This window comes from Prionailurus viverrinus, unplaced genomic scaffold, assembly GCF_022837055.1.
Source record: "Prionailurus viverrinus isolate Anna unplaced genomic scaffold, UM_Priviv_1.0 scaffold_40, whole genome shotgun sequence".
Classification (NCBI taxonomy): Eukaryota; Metazoa; Chordata; class Mammalia; order Carnivora; family Felidae; genus Prionailurus; species Prionailurus viverrinus.
In genome coordinates, this window is record NW_025927608.1 from 3,977,216 (window position 1) to 3,998,098 (window position 20,883).

At 62.7% G+C, this 20,883-nt stretch overlaps 2 protein-coding genes across 8 annotated transcripts in view; both read right to left on the reverse strand.

Annotated features, from left to right (window-relative positions):
* Window positions 1-885: 885 nt before the first annotated feature.
* The window catches only part of TBC1D2B (TBC1 domain family member 2B), a 65,238-nt gene continuing 45,240 nt past the window's right edge, over window positions 886-20,883 (reverse strand). For 5 of the 6 annotated variants that reach the window (XM_047846767.1, XM_047846769.1, XM_047846770.1 and 2 more), the window contains exons 7-14: window positions 17,854-17,964; window positions 16,837-17,030; window positions 13,918-14,412; window positions 11,975-12,022; window positions 11,112-11,229; window positions 6,895-7,080; window positions 6,625-6,746; window positions 886-3,685 (exon numbers count right to left, since the gene is read on the reverse strand). In XM_047846767.1, coding sequence (XP_047702723.1) covers window positions 3,493-3,685; window positions 6,625-6,746; window positions 6,895-7,080; window positions 11,112-11,229; window positions 11,975-12,022; window positions 13,918-14,412; window positions 16,837-17,030; window positions 17,854-17,964 — 1,467 coding nt within the window. In that variant the 3' untranslated portion in view covers window positions 886-3,492. The remainder of the gene's footprint in view (window positions 3,686-6,624; window positions 6,747-6,894; window positions 7,081-11,111; window positions 11,230-11,974; window positions 12,023-13,917; window positions 14,413-16,836; window positions 17,031-17,853; window positions 17,965-20,883) is intronic. The other variant, XM_047846768.1, reaches the window with a different exon arrangement.
* Window positions 7,181-10,955, reverse strand: LOC125159013 (uncharacterized). Of its 2 annotated transcripts, none has more exons than XM_047846773.1 (2): window positions 7,789-10,955; window positions 7,181-7,747 (listed from the first exon to the last, which is right to left on the reverse strand). In XM_047846773.1, the coding sequence occupies exons 1-2, from the start codon at window positions 8,505-8,507 to the stop codon at window positions 7,501-7,503; spliced, it is 966 nt and encodes a 321-aa protein (XP_047702729.1). In that variant the 5' UTR covers window positions 8,508-10,955; the 3' UTR covers window positions 7,181-7,500. The 2 variants fall into 2 exon arrangements, with proteins under 2 accessions (XP_047702729.1, XP_047702731.1); XM_047846775.1 differs by having other exon boundaries at window positions 7,181-7,734; window positions 7,776-10,955.

The window sequence follows — 20,883 nt, forward strand, 5'->3', positions numbered from 1 at the left end:
GTGCCCAGCTGCTCCCCAGCTTCCCGTTCTCCGCACACAGCACCCCTTCCGGTAACACCCCTTCGCCGCGGCTGCAGAGCCCTGCCCGCTCCGCGTGGGTCTGGCCCAAGCCCCCTTCCACCTGAGCTCTGGCTGCCCCCAGCGGGGGAAGACGGCTTTGGCAGAGCTAGTCACTCCGAGGTCACTTCAGGAAAGCGAGTCACGGGGGCTTGAGAGAGTCCCAGGATCCTGCACGGGGGGAGGGGCAGCAGGCTTCCTTCCTGTGTTTGCAGTAGCTCTGGGGACCCACGCTCTGTGACGGCCTCTGTCCGGGCGCCTGATCCCACTGAGCAGGGGCGAGAGCCAGAGGGCACGGCACGGGGGTCCCAGTGCCGGCTCCGCTCCCGCTGCTGTGGTCGCAGGAACCCCCAGCCGCACAGAGTCTGACCTGGAGACTCTCAGCGGGCCCTCGTCTGCTCTGTCCGGGAACCCTCCCTGGAGCCCCCTCCCCCACACCGTGGAAAGACATTTGGTCTTAATCATTGTGGTGTGTTTTTCCGATGATGGGGGCTGAGGGGGATGGTGTCCCCGGTGGCAGCCGAGCGGTCAGCCCAGACGAGAGGCAAACAACCCATGACTCAGGCGGGGCACGGCACAGCTGTGACCCGGGGGGCTGCTCCAGACACAGGGCGGCTCCCGGCCAAGGCCCCCCATTTGCCAGCTCGGCCTCGGCTCCCGGGGCTGCACCGCTGACCGAGGCGAGGCGTCTCGTCCCACACACCCCGAAAGAGCAAACCAAGGGCACGGACCTAAACACCCTGCTGGCAGGTCGGGGAGGCCCCTGTCCCCCCTAAGCCCTGGGGTGAGCCCCATCACGAGTGATTACAGCCACATTTCAAACCACAATGTTATACAAATTAGTAGTTTATTTGGCTTTTTAGTAGGACCGTTCCAAAGCTTAACTGGAAGACGAACACAGAAGCTGCAGAGACATGAAGTCACCTGCCAGCAGCCCCCCTGCCGGCACACCCCTCCAGCCCCAGGCTGACCGCCGCCCAGGGCACCTGGGGAAGACCACGCGGCACAAAGCCAAGGGTGGGGAATTGTGCAATACACACGTTTAGCTTCAAAAAGGAAAACGCGCTGGCTATCTGCCTAGAATATTTCCTATATGGATACAATGGAGGAGAATCCAGTCTCGGTCCAGCCCCAGCGGGTGCTGGACAGCTGTCCGCATGGCCGCAAGTGACCAGGGAGGTGCTACCCGGGGAAGCAGCCCCAGCATGAGCCAGAGGCAGGATGCCCGGGGCCCAGGAGTGGGGAGCCACGTCGTGCTCAGGTTTATACACAAATACAGGGAGCCGTACACAAGACTCGTTATATAAAATAGATGTACGTCATCTAGAAAAACCTCGATACAAAGTCTATAAAAATATAAACTGTAGTGAAAAAATATACAAAAGTATTAACATGTTCAACCCATGAAACAAAAACATCCACGTGCAAGCTGGCAGGTGCCCCCCCAACACGTTGAGGGAATCCCCTTGGCCACGGTACACGCGTTTGGGCAAGAAGTGTTGCCACGAGACCCAGCCTGCAGGGGCCCTGGGCTGGTGCTGAGGCCGCCCCATGGGGACGCTGCCCGCCCGGTGGAGGGGGCAGGAGAGGGGGCCGTTCCGGGCCCTGTGGTTCTGGAGCGACGGCCCCATCCTGTCCCGTCCGGACCAGGCCAAGTTCCCCTCCTGCCCTCCGGACACCCAGAGGCCAGCACCCCTGGCCCGTTCCCCCGACCCCTCGGCTTTCGCACCAACTTCCGGCCTCGGACGACCGCCTGCCTGGAGGCAGCAGCACAGCCCGGCCAGCCGCTCCCTGAAACCACGACTCCAGCCACGTACAGTGGGAACCTGGGCCCGATCCACGTCTTTAAGATGCATCTTTCTGGGGCAAGACGGACAAAACCAGCAGCACCGTCACCTCCGGGAAATCGATCCGGAAACTACGGTCTGATCTGGCCGCACATCCTCACCGCTGTCCCCAGGCCGGCAGCTGCGTGGGGGCCAGGGCAGGGGGTCCGCGAATGGCAGTGAGGACGCCACCAGCCACTCCCAGGAAACGAACAACGGTGCAACGTGTCTGATACCCGAAAATCAAGTCAACCAACCTACGGACGGAAACTCAGTCTGTGGAGACGTGGACCCGGCTTGGACCCTGCTCAACGCTGGTGACAGGATATCCCTACTTGGGAAAAAAGCGCTTCAAATTCCATCGGTTCAGCACTCAGGCTGCATCGAACACGTCAACTAAGGGCTGTTTCCAACTTCTCCAGGTAGTGTAAAAATCCCACTTGAAGTCATTTCTTTCCTATTTGAGCAATACTGTGCCAGGAAACAGTGTCACACGTCCGCATCAGGGACGGTCCTCGCTGTGATAAAGCAGAAGTCCACTTCCTTGGGCACAGCCTCTCTCCGGGGCTTCAAACAGCTAGCGCTCCGTCTCCGGAGCTGCCTGGGCGGTGTGACCCCCACGGCCTCGGGGATGAACAAGGACGCTGCCAGGGCGGATGCCCGTGGGCAGCACCGGGGAGGGGACCCGAGCGGTGCCCCAAGCCCCGGCAGCCGCCTCCCCCCACGCCAGCAGGCGGAGGAGACCTCGGCTGTCACCCGGAACCTGCACCACGGCCCTGCTCTGTCCCCTCTACCGAGGCCCCAGGGCAGGGCCTGCTTTGCGGGACGGCTCCCCCCACAGACGGTGACTCGGTGACTCGGAGCCAGCCAAAAAGAAGGATTTCACAGAGATCTGCGCCAGGCAGAGGGCAGGCTGAGGGCAGGCGAGCCCAGCTGGTGCCCAGGAGGGAGTGTGGGCTGTCTGGAAAGCCAGGCCCTTCGCTGCTTGAAACGCTGTGCACGGAAGGGCCAGTGCTGTTCCAGAGTTGAGGCGAGGCCGCTTGCCCGCAGGGAAGGTGTGTGGGTTTTCTTACAGGCCGCTTCTGAGCGCGGGACGCACTTGCTTTTCTAGGAAAGGCCCCTTTTCACTACCCTCGTGCCCCCGGAGCAGCCACACTGTGGCCCGGGAGTGCGCGAAGCACAGTGTGGCTGCTCGGCGGAGGCCCTCAGCCGCGCCGGGTGCAGGAGGAGCGAGACAGGGAGGCGCCTGGGACGGGGTCCCGAGGGCGCGAGCCAGTGACCAACCCAGCTGACACATGCAGCCAACAGGGCCTGGAAGACATCCAGCCAGTTCACCTGGGGGCGCACAGACCACGCGAGCCGGGGACAGGCGCAGCCACGTGGCACGGCACGGAAGACAGGTGTAAACGGGACAAACCCCACCGCGAGTGGAAAGGAGAAAGTGCGGTGTGGCCCTGGACGTCTGCCCGGCAGATCTCCAGAGACCACGGGCGTTACATTCGGGCTTTTAAAGGAGCAGAGACGTCTCTGCGGTCAGCCTTTGGCACGCTTCGGTTGCGAAGGCAAGAGCAGCATCGTGGGGGGGGGGGGGGGGGGGGGGACGGGGGACTCAGGTGTCCTCCTCATCGCTGACCAGCTCGCCCTTATCAGGGCTGGCATCCCGCTCACGCAGGAAGTCCTCCCGGATGGCCTCCAGCTCCGTCAGCTCCAGCCGGACCTTCTCCAGGTGGTAGGCGCGCCGGTTCCGGATCTGGCGCAGGGGGAACGGGTTGAGGTCCCCGAAGGAGATACCGATCAGTTTCCTGGAAGGACCCAGGACAGGCACGGAGCGTCAGCAGGGCAGGACACAGGACGGGACCCCAGCAGCTGTATCACCTGGAGGCCCGCCCTTCTCACGCACAGGCTACGTACGGGGCCGGCCCTGAGCCACGGCCCGGACTCAGACACACGCTCGCTCTGTCGTGGGGCAGGTGACGTCCCTTCCCTTTCTGGTGTCTGATTCCTCGTCGGTAGGCCGGGACGAGTTAGCGACCTTCCTGAGGTCTGGGGTCACCAGAGCTGCCACCACAACACGCACACAAGGACGGCGCCTGGCACTTGCCCGTGACCCCAGGGCCTGGGGCCGGGTGCAGCCCCCGATTCATCCAGCCCAGGGGCTTCTCTTCCCAGCCACAGGGCCCTGGCACACCTCCAGACCCAGGAGAGGCCGTGAGGACAGAGCCAGCGGCCACAGGTGGCCTGCCACCATCCACCCATGTGGGCTGCCTTGATGTAAGTCTATTCTAGAAGGTGTAACGTTAAGGGAGGGTGTAGCCTGTGGCATTTCTCCCTACTGAATTTCCAAACACCTACTCCTCAGCCGGACTCCAGAGGACGCCCTGCGTGAGGTCAAAGGTCAGGAAGGCCACCTTCAAATGCCAAGCTTCCCAGACTGTTTTGGAACATGGGCACGTGGGAGAACAGGACAGGCCTGCACAGAGCCGTGCCTCCTACTGGGCTCCACCGGCCGGGGCCGCAGGGGTCTGTGAACGGAAATGTGAGCCCAGACCCGGGACCCAGGGCCACACGACCAGCCCCTTTTCCTGCAGCCGCGAGTCGCACACTCCACGCACCTGAGAACTGGCCTCCAGCCCCCTCTATGGGAGGCAAACAACACTAGGTTATTTTCACAGAGCCTCTGGTGGGACCGTGCTGCCGGGGCCTGTTGGCCCAGCGGGCAGGGCAGAACACTCCGCTCTGCGGCCCGGTCAGGAGATGAGAGATACCCCATGGTCAGCCCAGGCTGAAGGCCCCAGGGGCCCCGACTCGAGACTGGTTTAATCCGTTGACCCGCTGTCTCCTGGGCACACGGGACTCAGCACCCGCGCCCTCCTTTCTTACGGAGCCGCTCGGTTATGTGGAATTGCTCCCCTGGACCCACCAGCCCGGGGAGCTGAGTGAAACACCCGGGTCGCCACCCAGCCACGGGGACTGAGTTCCCGAGGCCAACGGCCGGGCGGCTGTGCCCGAGGCCGCTCACGAGGTGGCGCTGCAGAGCTCGAGGGAGGCGCTGCCGGGAGGGTGGGGGGGCACATCCTGCAGCCTGGGCCTGAAGGGAGGTTAGGGGACCCTGGCCTGATGGAAGGGTAGCGCACGCTCTCAGCCTGCTCTCTCTCAGGCTTTGCTCCCTGGCTTTTCATTTGGCGACACCGAGGCCACTATCGCCGCCGATACGTCAAGCTGCCTGAAAACCCTTACAAACTGCGATGCCTTCTGGGCTGTCGGGCGTGGCCTCAGCCATCAGCCCCTTTGCTCGCAGCGTCCCCTCCCCGGGACCTGGGCCCAGCCCCTGCCCCAGAGCCCTCCTGTGGCCGGGCTCCCCCAGCGCCGGTGCCCTCTGAGGGCCTGCGGCTTCTCGCGGGGCCAGCCAAGAAGAGGGGCACCTGCCAGCTTACTGGGGGGCCCTGCGGGCTTTCAAGCAGGTTGTGACACATCAGTGGATGAGAAACCCACGTGGTGAATCATGACAAGCGTTTTGTAACGGGAAGTTAGAAACCTCAACATCTAACACAGACCTTTAGCAAGAACCACAAACATTTCAACAAACCGTTTCGTTTCACTTCTATACGCTCTGGCACGGGCAGTTCACATTCTGATATGAAATGGTCTTACGAGCTACAGTCCAAAAAGTCTGGGGGGCACCTGGGGGGCTCAGTCGGCTAAGCATCCAGCTTTGGCTCAGGTCACCATCTGGCAGTCTGTGAGTTCGAGCCCTGCATCGGGCTTTGCGCTGACACCGCGGAGCCTGCTTCGGACCCTCTCTCTCTCTCTCTCTCTCTCTCTCTCTCTCTCTCTCTCTTCCTCTGCCCCTCCCCCTGCTTGCATTCTTTCTCTCAGCAATAATTTAAAAAATAGTCTGAAAACGTATGTGAGCCACAGACACTTCTCTGCGGAAAGACTCGTGGCTTCCTCACGGGTAGACAAGCCTGACGTGGAACACGGTCATGTGCAGGGAAAGGCGGCCCTGTACCACGCAGGCAGCAGTGAACTGTACCCCGCCTTGGCCGTGGGAGCCCCTGGCGAGTTCCCAGGGCAGCCGCCAAACGCGGTCGGGGGCACACGCACAACACGGACACGATCCGCCGAGGCCTGGTGCCCGGGCCAGAAGCCCAGGGTTCCCCAAGCTCCACTTCCTGTCCCATGCTCTAGTCTACCGCCTCCGCCCCCCTCCCCCCTTCCCCAGGCCCCGGGTCTCCTCTCCGATGCCAGCCCTCCTGTCTTCCCGACACTTGGGGGATGAAGCCCGTCCCGCTCCGCCACGGCCCCAGACACGCTGCCTCTCACCTCCACTCCTCAGGATCCCTTTGCCCAGGACACCCTCTCCTTGGGGTCCCCCCGGCCCCGCTCACCCCCACCTTTCCCCTGCACTTGTCCCATCTGGGCTCCCCCCACGGCAGCCCTGAGCCTGTCACGCCAGCGGTCTCCCCTAGGTTGTTCACGGGAGATGTCCGTCCTTGGTCACCGTGCCCCCCCACCCCGTGCCCCGGACGCTCAGTAAAGGCTTGCTGGACAAATAAAAATGCTGCTTCGCTGCTGGGACTGATGTTCATTGGAGAAAAAATAAACTGTCCTCCTCTATCCTCCCCCCGCCCCTCCCCATCATTGGAGGCCACCTGGTGTCCCCAGCCTGTCCCTACCCTTTCCTCGGGAAGCAGGGACCAGCGCCCCCCCCCCCCCCCCCCCCCCGCCCCCAAGGACGCACCTGGCGTCGAGGACAGTGCGCGTGAAGTGACGGAGATACTTGAAAATGGACATGGAGTCTTGCAACCTCAGGATCTCCTCCTCCTTGTATTTAAAGAGAGCCAGGGCAAAGCGGAAAATGACCTGTGGGCGGGACAGAGACACCTGTGAGCAGAGGCACACCTCGGCCCAGGGCGGCTGCTTCCTGTGACCCCGGCCCCACGGTGGCCCCTCACGCACCCGGGCAGCTGGCCACCACCGTGCTGCCCAGAAACCCGGCGAGCAGACCCACCTTTGGTCCCTCATAGAGGAAGGAGTCCCAGATCTTAAAGAGGACGTCACTCACGACGCTGTCCACAAACACCACCAGAAACCAGTTGAACGTGATGAGGGTGTAGTCGACTTTGTGCTGTTCCAGGTGGCTGTGCAGACGGGGTAGCTTCTCGCTCAGGAGGTCTCTGAACACCCGCTGGTCCACCTGGGGAGGGGGGCGGAGGCGGAGGCGTGGGTGCGCTCGGGCACGCCGCCTGAGCCGCGCACGAGGGACCTCACGCACCGCAGGCGCGCCCACCCCCGGGCCCGAAACCCACTCGTGTGCCCCAAACACCCAAGAACACAGGCCGCTATGATCCGCTCCTGAGCCGGCGGAAGAGTCGGCCTGGCCGCTGCACGCGAGATCTGGGGTATATGGGTCACAACCGAGTCCCAGGCCCAAGAGTTAGCGTGACAGCAGCACGGCCGTCCCACAGATGTCACGGGGCGCGAAGCGCTGCCTGCACCTCCCAGCCGCTGCCGCCCCAGGACACCTGCACGGCCCGCTCCAGGGCACGCGAGGGCGCCGTGTGATGCAGCCGGTGCGTGCTCCCCTAGAGGGGTCTCCCCGGAAGCCTCGCCCCTCTCAGCGGGCAGGGTCAGCACCACCCGCTAGAGACAGCGCCTGCGCATTTGAACGACGGCCCCGGGACAGCACGCGCCTGAGGCCGGGGCTCAGGCCAGTGCTGGCCACCTTCAGGGGCTGAAGGTGGGCAAGGGAGGACAGCAGACTGTGGGACGTGACCCCGGGATGAGTGACCACCGGACAAGTGCCCACATAACAAGTGACTGTGGGACGAGCGACCCCAGGACGAGTGTCTGCGGGACGAGTGACCACGGAACGAGTGACCATGGGATGAGTGCGGGACGAGTGCCCCCAGAATGAGTGTCTGTGGGACAAGTGCCCACGGGATCAGTGGCCCTGGGACGAGTGACCGCGGGACAAGTGACCCCAGAATGAATGACCGTGGGACGAGTGACCATGGAACAAGTGACCACGGAAAGAGTGACCGCGGAACGAGTGACCGCGGGATGAGTGAAGGGAACAGACTCCTTCTGCCAGGAGGGGTGGGACTGGGCTGAAGAGGAGGGGCGAGAAGCCACCCCCACAGCGCGAGGGGCGGCCTGTATCCGTCGGGCGGCAGGCGGCACCTCGCACTGGAGGCTGTCCAGGCGCAGAGGGCCGGGTGCGGAGCAGCCGGCAGCAAGCACCGCTCGACCTGTGTTCAGCCCCAGCCCCGGCCCCGCCGGCTCGGGAGGACACCGAGGGGGACACCGGGGGACGGGGTCCTCAGCGCCGGCCGGGTCCTGGTGCACAGCGGATGGAACGATGGAGAAGGCGCGAGCGGCCGGCAGGGATTTGGGAAGCAGGGTGCCGTGGGGGCAGAGGGGCGCACAAGCTGTCCCGGCTTCAGGGCGGCCCACGCGGTGCCCCCTGTAGGACGCATACAGTTCACGCACTGCCCCGACGGGACGCGGCAGCCACCGAACGGGGCAACTCGCCAGAGCCGTGCCGCGAAGCAGCCAGGACAGCTCACGCCCCCAACGTCCATACCTAAGGGGAGGTGGGGGAGGAGCAAAAAGGGAGCACATCAAAACGCCAACCGTGGTCTCCCTGGTAGAGAAACGCGGTTTTCGTCCTCCTCTTACCGTCTTTCTGTGTCACCTGCTTGCTCCTCGGGAGCTTCTGCGACTTTCTCCGTTGGGGACAGAGTCTCTTCAGTTTACGACTCCCTTTCCGTGACAACACGAGGCACAGTTCATCTCAAATCCACATACTTAAGATAGGTTTTTCCCTCCTGCCTGTTGTAACTGCGAGTTTTTTTAAATTCTGAACGTTATGACAGACCCTGAAAGCATCGTCTGAATCTGGCGTCGAGCACTCCACAGGAGGGGAGTCTGACGCCCATCTTACAGGTGTGGAAACTGGGGGCGGGGCCGCCCGGCAACGTGGCCACGCCCCCACAGGGGGCGGGCCTGGCTCAAGGGAACGAAGACTAAGGCTCCTTCCTGACGCTGGAGTAAGTTTCGGAGTAAGACCTTCTTGTTCTGAAACACAGTCATCTGAGATTTCGAGTCTCTGAAGCTACTGGCTCCCAGGCGTCTGTGATACACAGAACATTATTTACTGGCCCCCTCACTCCCACAAAACAGTGACTGCTGCCTGTTAGATGCTCACTTCCTAGTTTATACACTGGCGAAACTAGCCTCTCGGTCGCTTGGCAAACCGAAGCGGTCACCGGAGGACCAGATGACTCTCCTGGGATCACTGGGCCCAGAGCCCAGGCCCTGCTCTCCTCCCCGGCCTTCCAGGAGGAGCGGACAGAGGTCCAGACCCCAGCCTGGGCCTTGGTGGTAGCTCCTCAGGCAAGGTACTTGGCGTCTCTGAGCTCCGCTTGTCTCCCAAGGAGGAGGGGGACCGTGATGCCTGCATCCGGATGGTTTTGTGCAGACGCGAGGGGGGCTCGCTAAGTGCCCCCGGCCGGAGAGCTCGCTCACACACGCTCCGCGCGCACCGTGCCGCGTGCCCGCGATATTGAAATGAACGTCAGGGCTGCTGACCAGCTACAGGACCAGTAGGCACACGGAGAGGGTCCCGTCAGACAAGCGGTGTCCCCGAGGCCCCGGACCAGAGCAGCAGGGGGCCCCAGAGGGGCAGGAAGCAGCACCGAGGAAGCGGTGCTCAGCGCTCAGAGCAGGTGCTCTTCAGGATGCAGGCAGGGCAACGGTGACCTAGGGAGTCACGTCTTCACCCGAGGTCAGGGCGTGACCGGCGAGCAGGTGTTCTGTCACAAGGGGGCACGGCTGACCCCAAGAGTGACAGTTATACAGGAGGGCAGGGCACCCTGACAAGGGTCAGGGGTCAAGGGGGAGCAGGGATGAGAGCCACCAGGCAGGTGGCAATGACCAGAAGGTAACCGCAGGGATGCAGGGGGCGAGAAATGAGGGGGAGTCCAGGCTGGTGGGCTAGCGGGCGCAGAGGGCAGGCAGTGACAGAGGCCACGATGGACCCGGTCTGAAGGCAGATGTGCAAATCTAAAGCAAAACTCAGGCAGGGGCCAGCCAGGCGGACAGAACCTACTCCCAGTATTTACAACCGAGACCCTGAGGGATTTTACCCAGGAAAGTCACACAGTGACAGAGAAGCTGAGAAGCCAGGCGGCCGCTGGTGGCCCTGAGGCAAGGGCAGGAAGTCACCCCCAGACTGGAACAGGGAGGTCCCTCCCGCACGGGGGCGGGGAGGGGGGACAGTAGACAGGAGTGGGCACCGCTGAGGAGTCAGACCCACTGACGGGCGGTGCCCGTGATGAGTGGGGAGAGAACTACCGTCAGTCCCCTCCTGCCACCCGCCTATCCCCCGCCGGTGCCTTTGCTGGCCTCCGCAGGGCCGTGAAGGTCAGACCTACGAGCAGGATTGCTAGTTGGGGAGCAGGGACGGCGGCCCCAGCCCGGCCCAGGGGAGGGGCCCCGGGCTGCTCTGGAGCCAGGACTGCCCCCGAGGAGACAAGCCTGGGCTCTCCCGCCCCTTCGCCCTCGGGGGCCGGGTGTTGTGGGCATGTCTCCCGCCAGGGGGGTGACTGCCAGCCCCGCTGCCTGCTCCCAGGAAGGAAGTGACCACGGCAGAGCCCCGATGCAGCCTGTCGGCATGAGACACAGGTCTGTCACAGGGGTCCCTGCTGGCCTGGCCGAGACTTCCTGAGAACCACACGGCCATCTGGGACCCGTCCCACTCGAGCCACCTTCCTGTCCCTGGTCTGGGGGCTCCCCGGCCTCCCTGCTCCCTCCCTGGTCCTTCGCAGGTGACCCCCCTCAGAAATCTCTGGCTTGCCTACTCCTGTCCCCAGACTCCCCAGGAAGGCTGCACTGGGGAGAGGGCACGGCTATGCGGGGGGGGGGGGGGGGGGGGGGACAGCTTGTGCTGGGGAGAGAGCAGGGCTATGGGGGGGAGGGGGACACCTGTGCTCAGGGAGGGAGACAGCAGGACTGCAGGGGATGCACAGGACTGCAGCTGTGCCCGGTGGGACTTTCCCCGCCCCGTCACACTCAGCCAGGCCCGGGGTCTGCAGCACGCCCTCCTCGTCCGTCTGTTTCAAGGCTCAGCACGCACGGGAGCCTCTCCCCCACCGAAGTTAAATTCACCCCGTGTCGGCTGGACTCTCCAGGCCGCTGACTGACACGCGGTGTTTCTAGCCGTACCTGGGACCCCAGCAGCGTCTTGGTGTAATAGTCTCGAGGCATGAAAACTTCCACTATGGTGACCAGACACCAGAACGCGTCTTCTTGCTCCAGGTACAGGAGGGCCACCGCCACCAACCTGTAAACAGACGGACAGCAAGGTGAGGGCCAGCACCCCGCACACCGGGGCCCGGGCCACACGGCTGGTCAGCCGCAACGCGCCGCCTGCTTACACAGCCGCGGCCATCTCCAGTCCCCCAACAAAGAACAAGCAACTTCCTGCACGAGCAACACATCCGTCCTTTTCTTTCTTTTTTAAGTCCTCTCTGCCCCCAACGTGGGGCTCAACCTCACAACCCCGAGACCAAGAGTCACGTGTTCCACCAACCGAGCCAGCCGGGTGCCCCAAGTGAGGCACGTCCGACTCTGGATTTCAGCTCACGTCATGACTGCATGGTTCATGGGTTCGAGACCCGTGTTGGGCTCTGTGCTGACAGCACAGGGCCTGCTTGGGATTCTCTCTCTCTCTCTGCCCCTTCCCCCTCTCAAAATAAACACTAAGATAAATGATGTTTGAGAAGCAAAGGTACTGCTCCCGCCAACCCTTTCATTTGGTTTTCGTTTAAGGATGCTGAAATTCTTTCCCAAAGATCAACCAGCCTCGTTAAAAAAAAAAAAAAAAAATGCTTAGCTAATGCAGCTCTTCTGTGCACAGAAAGTCCAGGGGTGAGTGTACGATGGGTTACAGAGAACCACTCCGAGGGGCTTTGAGAAGGAGCTGCGGCCACGGTGTGCGTGCACGTGGGGCCAGGAGCCTGAACGATGGTTAGCTTGCTCGTAAAGGAAACCTGGGTTCAGCCGTTACACTGTCACCAGTCACGGACCTGTCCAGTGGTCCCAGGCTTGACTCCCAGTAGGCATTCAGGCAGGATCTGGACACAAAGCAACGAGAAAAAAAGCCCTTCTCTCTGCATCTGAAATCCAAGCGCCTCTGCCCTGACAGCTTCTGTGCCTCGCTTACGGGAAACCCTAACCCTGCTTTTCCGAGGCCGGTTACGGTCTTTTTCTTCCTCACATAAAATTACGACGGATTCACCTCGAATTAAGACCTTAAAACGAGGGACGTGGGGTCGGCGGAAGGGGACGCCTCAGGCAGGCCTGACCGCACGGGCCGCGGGCAGGTGGCCGCGGCAGGGACGGACAGGAGAGACGGCAAGTCCACAGCACCCAAAGGTGTGGGGAGCGGGGCCAGGGGTCTGCAGTCAGCACAGCCTGCAGGACGTCACTCTAACCGAGTTTCAGGAGGTAGGCCTGGACCACTCACAAAAGGCTAACATTCTTCCACCCGAGTTCTGGGTTCTCAGGAGGCACGTGTAAAATATTTGGGGGAAAACCCCAATAAAATGGTTAAAGTTAAGAGGCCCTAAGGGTGATGGGGTGCTGATGACGGGGGCAACTTTCTGGAAGTTTTACTGTGGAAGAGGAGGTCCCACGGTAGCGCCAGACGAACGGGGCGCCAGCGTCGCCCCCAAACAGGCGTGCCGGAGGGATCCGCTGGCCTTCAGAGGGTTGTGGCTTCTGGAAACTGTTAGACTGGGTGTTCCACGTGAATCGTGGATTCAAAGAGAACTAAGCCGTTCCTCACACAGCATCCTGTTGGCAGCTTTTTTTCTTTTAACGGGGGCGCAAAGGGGCAGCCGAATCCATCACTTTCGGGGCACGGACGGCATATCCGTCCTCCCCACCCCACCCCAAGAGGCAGGTGACTTCCTTGGGAACGGCCTAGTGTGAACACGCCAGCTGAAACCTTCCTTCTGCAGCACGGCCACTCGGACACAAACACACGGCCCTTACTGGAGGTCAGTATGTGGCACGGAGCGGGAGTCAGGGCTGCGAGCGGCCAGAATTAACCGCCAGCATCCACAACTCAACGCGTGCGCTTGGCTTGTGGCAAAACTCCTGACGCACGCGAGCACACACAGCTTCTTCACGCTTCAACGTATCTCCCGCTCCCACCGCACGGACAGAGCACCCCTGGACGAGCGCAGGGCCAGCGAGTGCGGAAAGCACGTCGGCCACAGACACCAGGCACCAAGCAGCCACGGCACGCAGCCCCCTGCGGCGCAGACCCCGGGGCCTCCGGTGGCCTCGTCCCGCCCTAGCCCGGCTCCGAATGAGGAGCGACGAGGTGGGCGGCCTCCCAGTGTCCTCCGCCTATGGAAGCAGGGACGTGCGTGAGACCCGCGGACTCTCGTCCACAGGTGCCAGGTTCCAACCGGCCGCAGAACCATCTGGGGCAACTTCTCAACTCACGACGATGCTGGATGAACGAGAGGAATGGCCACCAGCATCCGCTTCGTGCGTTATGAGCGTAAAATCATATAAAATTATAATTGAAAGCATAGTGAGATCAAACTTCCGGTCAAACCCTGAACCTCGTGAGGAACCAGAACGAGAAACGTAGTTGCTTCAGATGACGTCAATTTGGCAGTGGTATTGTTTTCATATTTTACTTTTTTCAAGTTTATTCATTTGAAGAGAGAGACGGAGAGAGATCCCGAGCCAGGGAGGAGCAGAGAGAGATGGAGAGAGAATCCCGAACAGGTTCTGAGCGGTCAGCACAGAGCCCAACACGGGGCCTGAACTCACGAACAGGGAGATGGTGAGCCGAGCCGAAATCAAGAGTCGGCTGCTCAAGGGACCGAGCCGGCAGGCGCCCCAGGGGACACTGCGTCACCCAACCTAGCTGACTGCAACGTCCCCGCAGGGGAGGGGCCCGTCCCGTCCGGTGGGGGGCACGCAGGAGCAGCGTGGGGCCGACACCCACCTGTTCAGACCCTGGCAGTAGCCGATGTCCGGGTTCCGCCAGGAGAAGGCCAGCAGGACGTTGCGAAGCTTCTGTATGCCCTCCGAGGTGGGGCAGGAGTAGTGCTTGTTGTTGGGCAGGGTCCGCAGCAGGTCAAGCTCGATCTGCTTGGAGGCCGGGTTCTGCTTCTCCAGCGCCTTCTGGAGCAGCGTCTGGAAGTACCCGGGCTCGGTGCTGCCCTTGAACTTCCGGGTGTGGAGGTCCACGCACCACTTCCACACCTTGGAACGGTGCTCGTGCGGGATGCCCGCCCGGATCAGGTTCTTCAGCTCCGGAGAGCACGCCATCTCCCTGTTCATCGTGCTCGCGAAGTAGTTCTCCCACTTGACGCCGGTGGACACTTCCTGGTTTTCCGTGAGGTGCAGCGTCTTCAGGTCCAGCGCGCGGACCTTGGCCACCAGCTTCTCCTCCTCGTCGTCCTCTGGGACGGTCCTGAACCCGTAGATGTCGTACTCGCTGTTGAGAAAAACAGGAGGAAAATAAAACAACGTGACTTCCGCAAACACAGGGCAACGGCAAAGAGCGCCAGCCACGTGCACGTGGCCCCGTGACCCGGGCCCCGGCGCTGCAGCGGCCAGGAGAGACCGAACTTCTCCGTAAACGGGGTCAGGACGACCGGCTGTCTGCGCGGGGGCAAGTTAGACTAGACGTCTTCTTGATACCGAGAGAAAAAGGGAATCGGGGTGTGGAAAGCACAGCGGAAGCACGCCGGCGTTACTGGGAGATTCGGCCGCGCTGATGCACGCGCGTGTGTACGTCACACCTGGACGGACGAGGAACTTTTGTGTTGGAAAAGCATCATTTTAAAAAGCGGAAAGACGAGGGAGGAAACGTTTGTGTGGATATCAGGGACGTGGAAGGCAGGACAGCGGCCCCGAGGACGTCAAACCCAAGGGCCTCACACCCGTGACGAGGTCACCTCACAGAAGGCATTCACGGCGGGGAGCTCACCCCGGGTGTTCCAGGGGCCAGCGTGTGCACAGGAGCCCTTCACGGTGGGAGTCGAAGGAGAGGGGCCGCGTGGCCCACTGTCGCCGGCTGCGGAAGGAAGCGGGGGCCGGAGCCCGGGGACGCAGCGGCCTCCAGAAGCGGGGGCTGAACGCCGCGCCCGGCGGCCCGGGGAACGCGTTCTGCCGACAATCCCGTGACCACGTGCCGCGGGGAAGGCGTGCAGCCCAGGACACGTCGGCCGCAGGCAGAAGCCTGAGTGCGGCGTTGGAAGCCGCGAAGCGTGTGGCGACCCGCCAGGCCGGCCACGGGAAAACCGGCACGCGGGCCTTCCGTGCCCTGCTGCTCCGGAAACCCGCCCTGGCGCGGCTGCGGCTGTATTCCGGTCTACACCCGGCAGGACGGGAGCTCGCACACAGACAGGCAGACCCACGAACCACGTGCTCGCCCGCCTCATCTGGTAAAGGAAGCGCGAAGGAACCACGAGGGGAAGGAATAGAGACACCGAGGCCCGGGCACCACACGTCCCCCCCTACCGGGAAGGCACACGAGGCAAGGACGAAATGCCCGGAGCCACACGTATCCCCCTGTGCGATTTCAGGAAGTTAACACTGAAGGCAGGCAGTTGCGAAAACACAGAACATGGTGGGATGCGCCTATTAAAAAGTGTCATCAGGGGCGTCCGGGGGGCTTGGTCGGTTGAGCATCGGACTCTGGATTTTGGCTCAGGTCGCGATCCTGCGGTTCGCGGGTTCGAGCCCCGCGTCGTGCTCTGCGCTGACAGCGTGGAGCCTGCTGGGGATCCCCTCTCTCTCCCTCCCTCTCTGCCCCTCCCTGGCGCATGTGCACACCCAGACACACTTCCTCTCTCCAAGTAAATACGCTTACGAAAGAGGCCCATCAGTTAGAAGTTAGAAACGCATCCTGGAGTGTTTTAAGGCGAAAAGACAAAATGAGTGGCATTTGCCTTAAAGTAACTGCAGGAAAAAACCCTGGGGGAGGGGAGGACGAAACCAGACCGGCCAAACACCGGCAACTGCTGACGGTACACGTGGGGTGTTGCTGGCCGTCACTTTGTAGGCTGGAAATTTTCATCGAGTAAAAACGAGTCCGTGCGTACAGTCAGCGTTCTAGTTACACGCGGTTTGAACACGTACGATGTACACAGCGAGGGCCCGACGGCGCACGGGGGAGGGAGGAAGGACGGTGTCTCCAGAGCCGCCAGCGGGGGTGCCGTCCGCGGGCCCTGTCCTTGCCCCCGGGCACCATGACCGTGGCCAGCACGTCTGCCCCACGGCCTCAGCCTCCTGTGCGGCACGAGGGTACACGCACCCGCCTCGCCAAGCCCGCACGGCTCCTGGCGCACAGGCCTCGGCAGTGCGGGTGCCGCGCTTGAGCGCAGACGCGGGGAGGCCGTGCTGACCAGGCTTCACCGGGGCGGGAGGCGCGAGGGCCCTGCGGCAGGGCCGTCCCGGAGCGGCCAGCGGAGGAGACAAGAGGAGACGGGACCGAATCTGCGGGTTTCTCCGTGTCCAACGTCTCACGGATCTCATTTATTCAGAAACTACTACGTAAGGACCCCAGGGGGAGAGCCGGCACGGGCTTCCAGACTCCGCCATTTTCTAACACGTGCGACACTGCACGCGTCCAAGCGTGTCCACGGCACACGTCGGAGCCTCAGGGGCTGCTGGGCCGCCGAGCCAGGCCACCCAAGCGTCTTCCCCACTCGGGGGCCCCCGTGCTCTCAGACGCGGTGACGGCTGTCATGTCCACGCTGCCCTTCCCGCCACAATGCCATCGGGTGCAGCTGTGTCTCGGGACGGGGCGCCTGCTCGCCGGGACACGGCCTCGTGTCCCGCTCCCCGTGAACGGCCGCTGTGGCTGCAGCAGGGGGCTTCAGGAGGGGGTCCCACCACCCGCCAGCACCTTTACCTGACGAGACGAGGCTTCACGAATGCCTGCTCCGGCTGCTCCGGGCCCTCCACCTGCAGAGCGTCCTCCAGCAGCTGGGCTATGACCTCGCGGGAGGGCCCCTGCTCTTCCGAGCACACGGGCGTCTTCATTTCTTGCAGCAGAATCAGGTATTTGCTTTCTATCTGGCAGAGCTTGGCTTCCAGGCTGGAATACTACAGATAGCGTGGGGGTTACCTCCGTCCCGACCGACGCGGGATACACAACCCTTAGGTACGTCAGGCAGCTGACGAATGACAAGCCCCCAACTACCAGGAGGAGAGGCGGGGGGCCGTGTGGAGGACAGGAGACTAATTTATGTCATCGGCCACCCGTCACGTCCCCTCCCTTCCGGGGCTCCGGCACCAAGGACCCGATGCCAACACCCACATGGGTCCTGGACGGCCGAAGGGAGCAGGAGGAACCAGAGCACGAGCCGGTTCCTGAGGTCATGTCGTGTCCCTGGCAGGTGCGCCATGAGCAGGCGCCCGCGTGGCAGCCACGCTTTCCCAGGACCCTGTGCCTGGGACCAGCTCCCGTCCGCCGCCGCCTCAGACGAGACAGACACCAAGGAGAACACGCAGGCAAAGGTCGGGGGACGGGGTGACGGCTGTCACGTTCACGCTGCCTTTCCCGCCACAATGCCATCAGACTCTCGCACCGCCACCGTTGGGCTGGCAGCGAGGTGTTCTCCCCCTTCCCCGTTTACAGGTGGGAAATCGACCCCCACCGCAGCTAAAATCACCATCCAAGGGGCCTTCATTTGGGGGCCTCAGAATAGGATTTAAGCTGTTCTGTGAATCCCGTTATATGTGCAGACGGGACACAGCAGGGCGCCTCGGATGAGACCAAGCACCCAGCACTCTGCGCTCCCAACGTTTCGGACACGATTCGGGGTCGCGACCACACCCCCACCGGCAGCAGGACAGGGTTGCGGGCACCCGCTTCCGGAAGGCTTGAGTCCCCCGCCACCAGGACACAGAGCCGCGCCCGACCCACCTTGGCCATCAGATCCCGCTCCCTCCTTTCTGCGTTTCTCCGCAGCGCCGAGAGCTCCAGAATTTCCTTGTTGAGAAACTTATTCTGGGTTTTATACCCCTGGAGGCTGTCCTGTTGGAAGAGAAAACCCGTCGACTCACACCAGCTGAAGGCTGATTATTCTACATAATTAACATTCCGCCCCTGCAATCAAACGGTCCCGCTGAATTAGTGCCGACACCCCGACCACCGCCGCGGTCACCAGGACCCACGTCCCCGCTCTGTGCAGACACCCACCTGCACTCACGTCCCTCACGCTCCATTCTTTCCTAAGCAGAGAGACAGCACACTTTCTGCGGGTGCTCATTTCCACTCACCCGCTTTGCACACCGCACACGCCCTCAACTAGAGACCCACGCCTGCAACTGACAGCGGGTGAGGCGCTCCAGAGGGCACGTCCCTCCCTCCCGTGTCCCCGAGGAAGACGTCAAACTCTGGCCCAGCTGGAAGGGAAGTACAGCGAACCCAACATACCCTTCACCTAAATTCACCAATGGTTAATGTCTGCTGCATCTGCCATGTTTTAAGAGGCCTCACGGGCCGGCGACAAGCTCTACCAAACGTGGGGACACGCTTGGCTCTGGCCTTGAAGCCTGAGGACAGGAAGCCGAGCCGGACACGTGCTGCCGAGCCCAGCCCTTCATCAGTGTGCTTCTCCCGCTCTGCCGGGGCTCCCAGGGAGGCTCTGGCCCCTCAGCCTTGGCCACAGCCACAGGAAAATTCGGGGGCCGGCCGGGAGTGGCCAGGGAAGCCGCGGGCTCCTGGACCCTCACGGGACAGAAGCCAGGGCCGTTCCCCGAGACGTGCCCCAGGCCGGACGTCGCCGTGGGGCTGGCGGCCCATAACCAGCCTAAAACCCACAGAGAAAATGACGTTTCCGTGATCCCTTCAATCGCTAACATTTGTGGGGCACTTGCTAGGGATTATGGGTCGGCATGACACTCCTGATCTGCCTGCACCACGACAATTGCTGGGCAGCCGTCCCCAGGTCTCCGCTGCCCAGGTGAAGACGGAGCCTGGGGGCCGGGATCCGGCCTCTGAGAGCCAGGCCGCTGGACTCCGGGCCACTGGCCACCGCCTGACTGATACATGCACACCTTCTGAGTCCGTGGGACCACATGTCATGACGGGCCCGCGAGACACCTAAATCTAGCCCCACAGAAGGCCCCGATCCCCTTCCGCGGCCTCAGTCTCGCCCTCCTGGTGGGTGAGAGCTGCTGACGGCAGATGGAGGAGAGGGGGCGCCGGGCCGAGCGCAGCACACGCCCGAGCCCGACGGACCGAGGCCGAGTGACACAAGGGGGTGGGTGACAGCAGGAGAGCAGACTAACAGTGTCTTCCTTGGGAGGGCCTGACTGTTCATCACAAGGATGGTCTCCCTACGGTGACGATCACGGCAGGGAAGCCCCGTGAGGCATCAGGAGCCCGATCCCCGCGAGACCCCCGAGGAAGGGCTGGGTCTCAGGTGAACACACTGGGCAGAGAAGGGGCCCAACCCGCCGTTGGGGGGGCTCACAGGCCCCACAGCTGGGCTCGAACGCAGGCCAGGTCTGGCTCCAGAGCTGCGTCTAGACCACCACGAGTGCCGGCCCACGTCTCTTCCCTGCTGCTCACCCTCACTGCAGCTGTGGTTCTGCCTCTGTCTCTGCTTTCGAGACACACTGGGTGCCACGGGGGCGGGGGGTGGGGGGCGGGGTGGGGAGGGACACACCGTGCGCTTCCAGCAGAGCGCAGGCCCGGCGCGTGGCCAGACAAACGAACAAGGCCGCAAGCGTGAAGGCCCACGCGGAAGGAGCAAATCACAGGAAGGAGGACAGGGTGGCACAAGGGGATGGGGACACAGTCACAGGATGGGCAGCCCCAAGTCACAGCGAGGACAGCGCCCACCGAGACGGGCCATGGCGCCGGACAAAGCAGGGATCGACCTGCTCCGGGCACAGAATTACGGAGCCACGGAAAAGGTCTGGAAGGAAGTACGAGAAAGATAAAGTCCTTAAATTCTAGGCTGGAAAAATATGACGACCAACGTTTACACCCTCTTCAAAATACTCCGGAAAGTGACCCTGTCTGTATCAGACCAATGAGAAGAGCTCACAGGTTCCAAACAGCACAAACCTGCAGGCTGCAGACATGGACTCTTGACTGAGAAACCCGGAAATGACGGTGACAGTGACACGACAGAGTGCCGCCGACACACACAGACGGTCCCCCACAAGGACGTTTAAACTCGGGGACAAGGGAAGCAATCAGTGTGGGAACCACGCAGCATTAAGTGCTGGAGGACACAGAGGACAGCAAGTCCCTACTTCCAACCACAACCCCTCACACTGCGTTCAATTCCTGCAGTGCCACGGAGAGCCACGCAGGTGAGCATGTGGGGCCGGAGAGCCAGCGCAGGGGAGAGGGTGTGAGGCCAGAGAGCCAGCGCAAGGGAGAGGGTGTGGGGCCAGAGAGCCAGCGCAGGGGTGAGCATGTGGGGCAAGAGAGCCAGCGTAGGGGTGAGCGTGTGGGGCCGGAGAGCCAGTGCAGGGGTGAGGGTATGGAACTGGAGAGCCAGCGCAGGGGAGAGCGTATGGGGCCGGAGAGCCAGCGCAGGGGTGAGCGTGTGGGGCCGGAGAGCCAGTGCAGGGGTGAGCGTGTGGGGCCGGAGAGCCAGTGCAGGGGTGAGAGTATGGAACTGGAGAGCCAGCGCAGGGGTGAGGGTTTGGAACTGGAGAGGCAGTACAGGGGTAAGAGTGTGGGGCCGGAGAGCCAGCACAGGGGTGAGGGTGTGGGGCCGGAGAGCCAGCACAGGGGTGAGCGTGTAAGGCTGGAGAGCCAGCGCAGGGGTGAGGGTGTGGGGCTGGAGAACCAGCACAGGGGTGAGAATGCGAGGCTGGAGAACCGGCACAGGGGTGAGCGTGTAAGGCCGGAGAGCCAGGGCAGGGCTGAGCGTGTGGGGCCGGAGAGCCAGCACAGGGGAGAGGGTGTGGGGCCGGAGAGCCAGCGCAG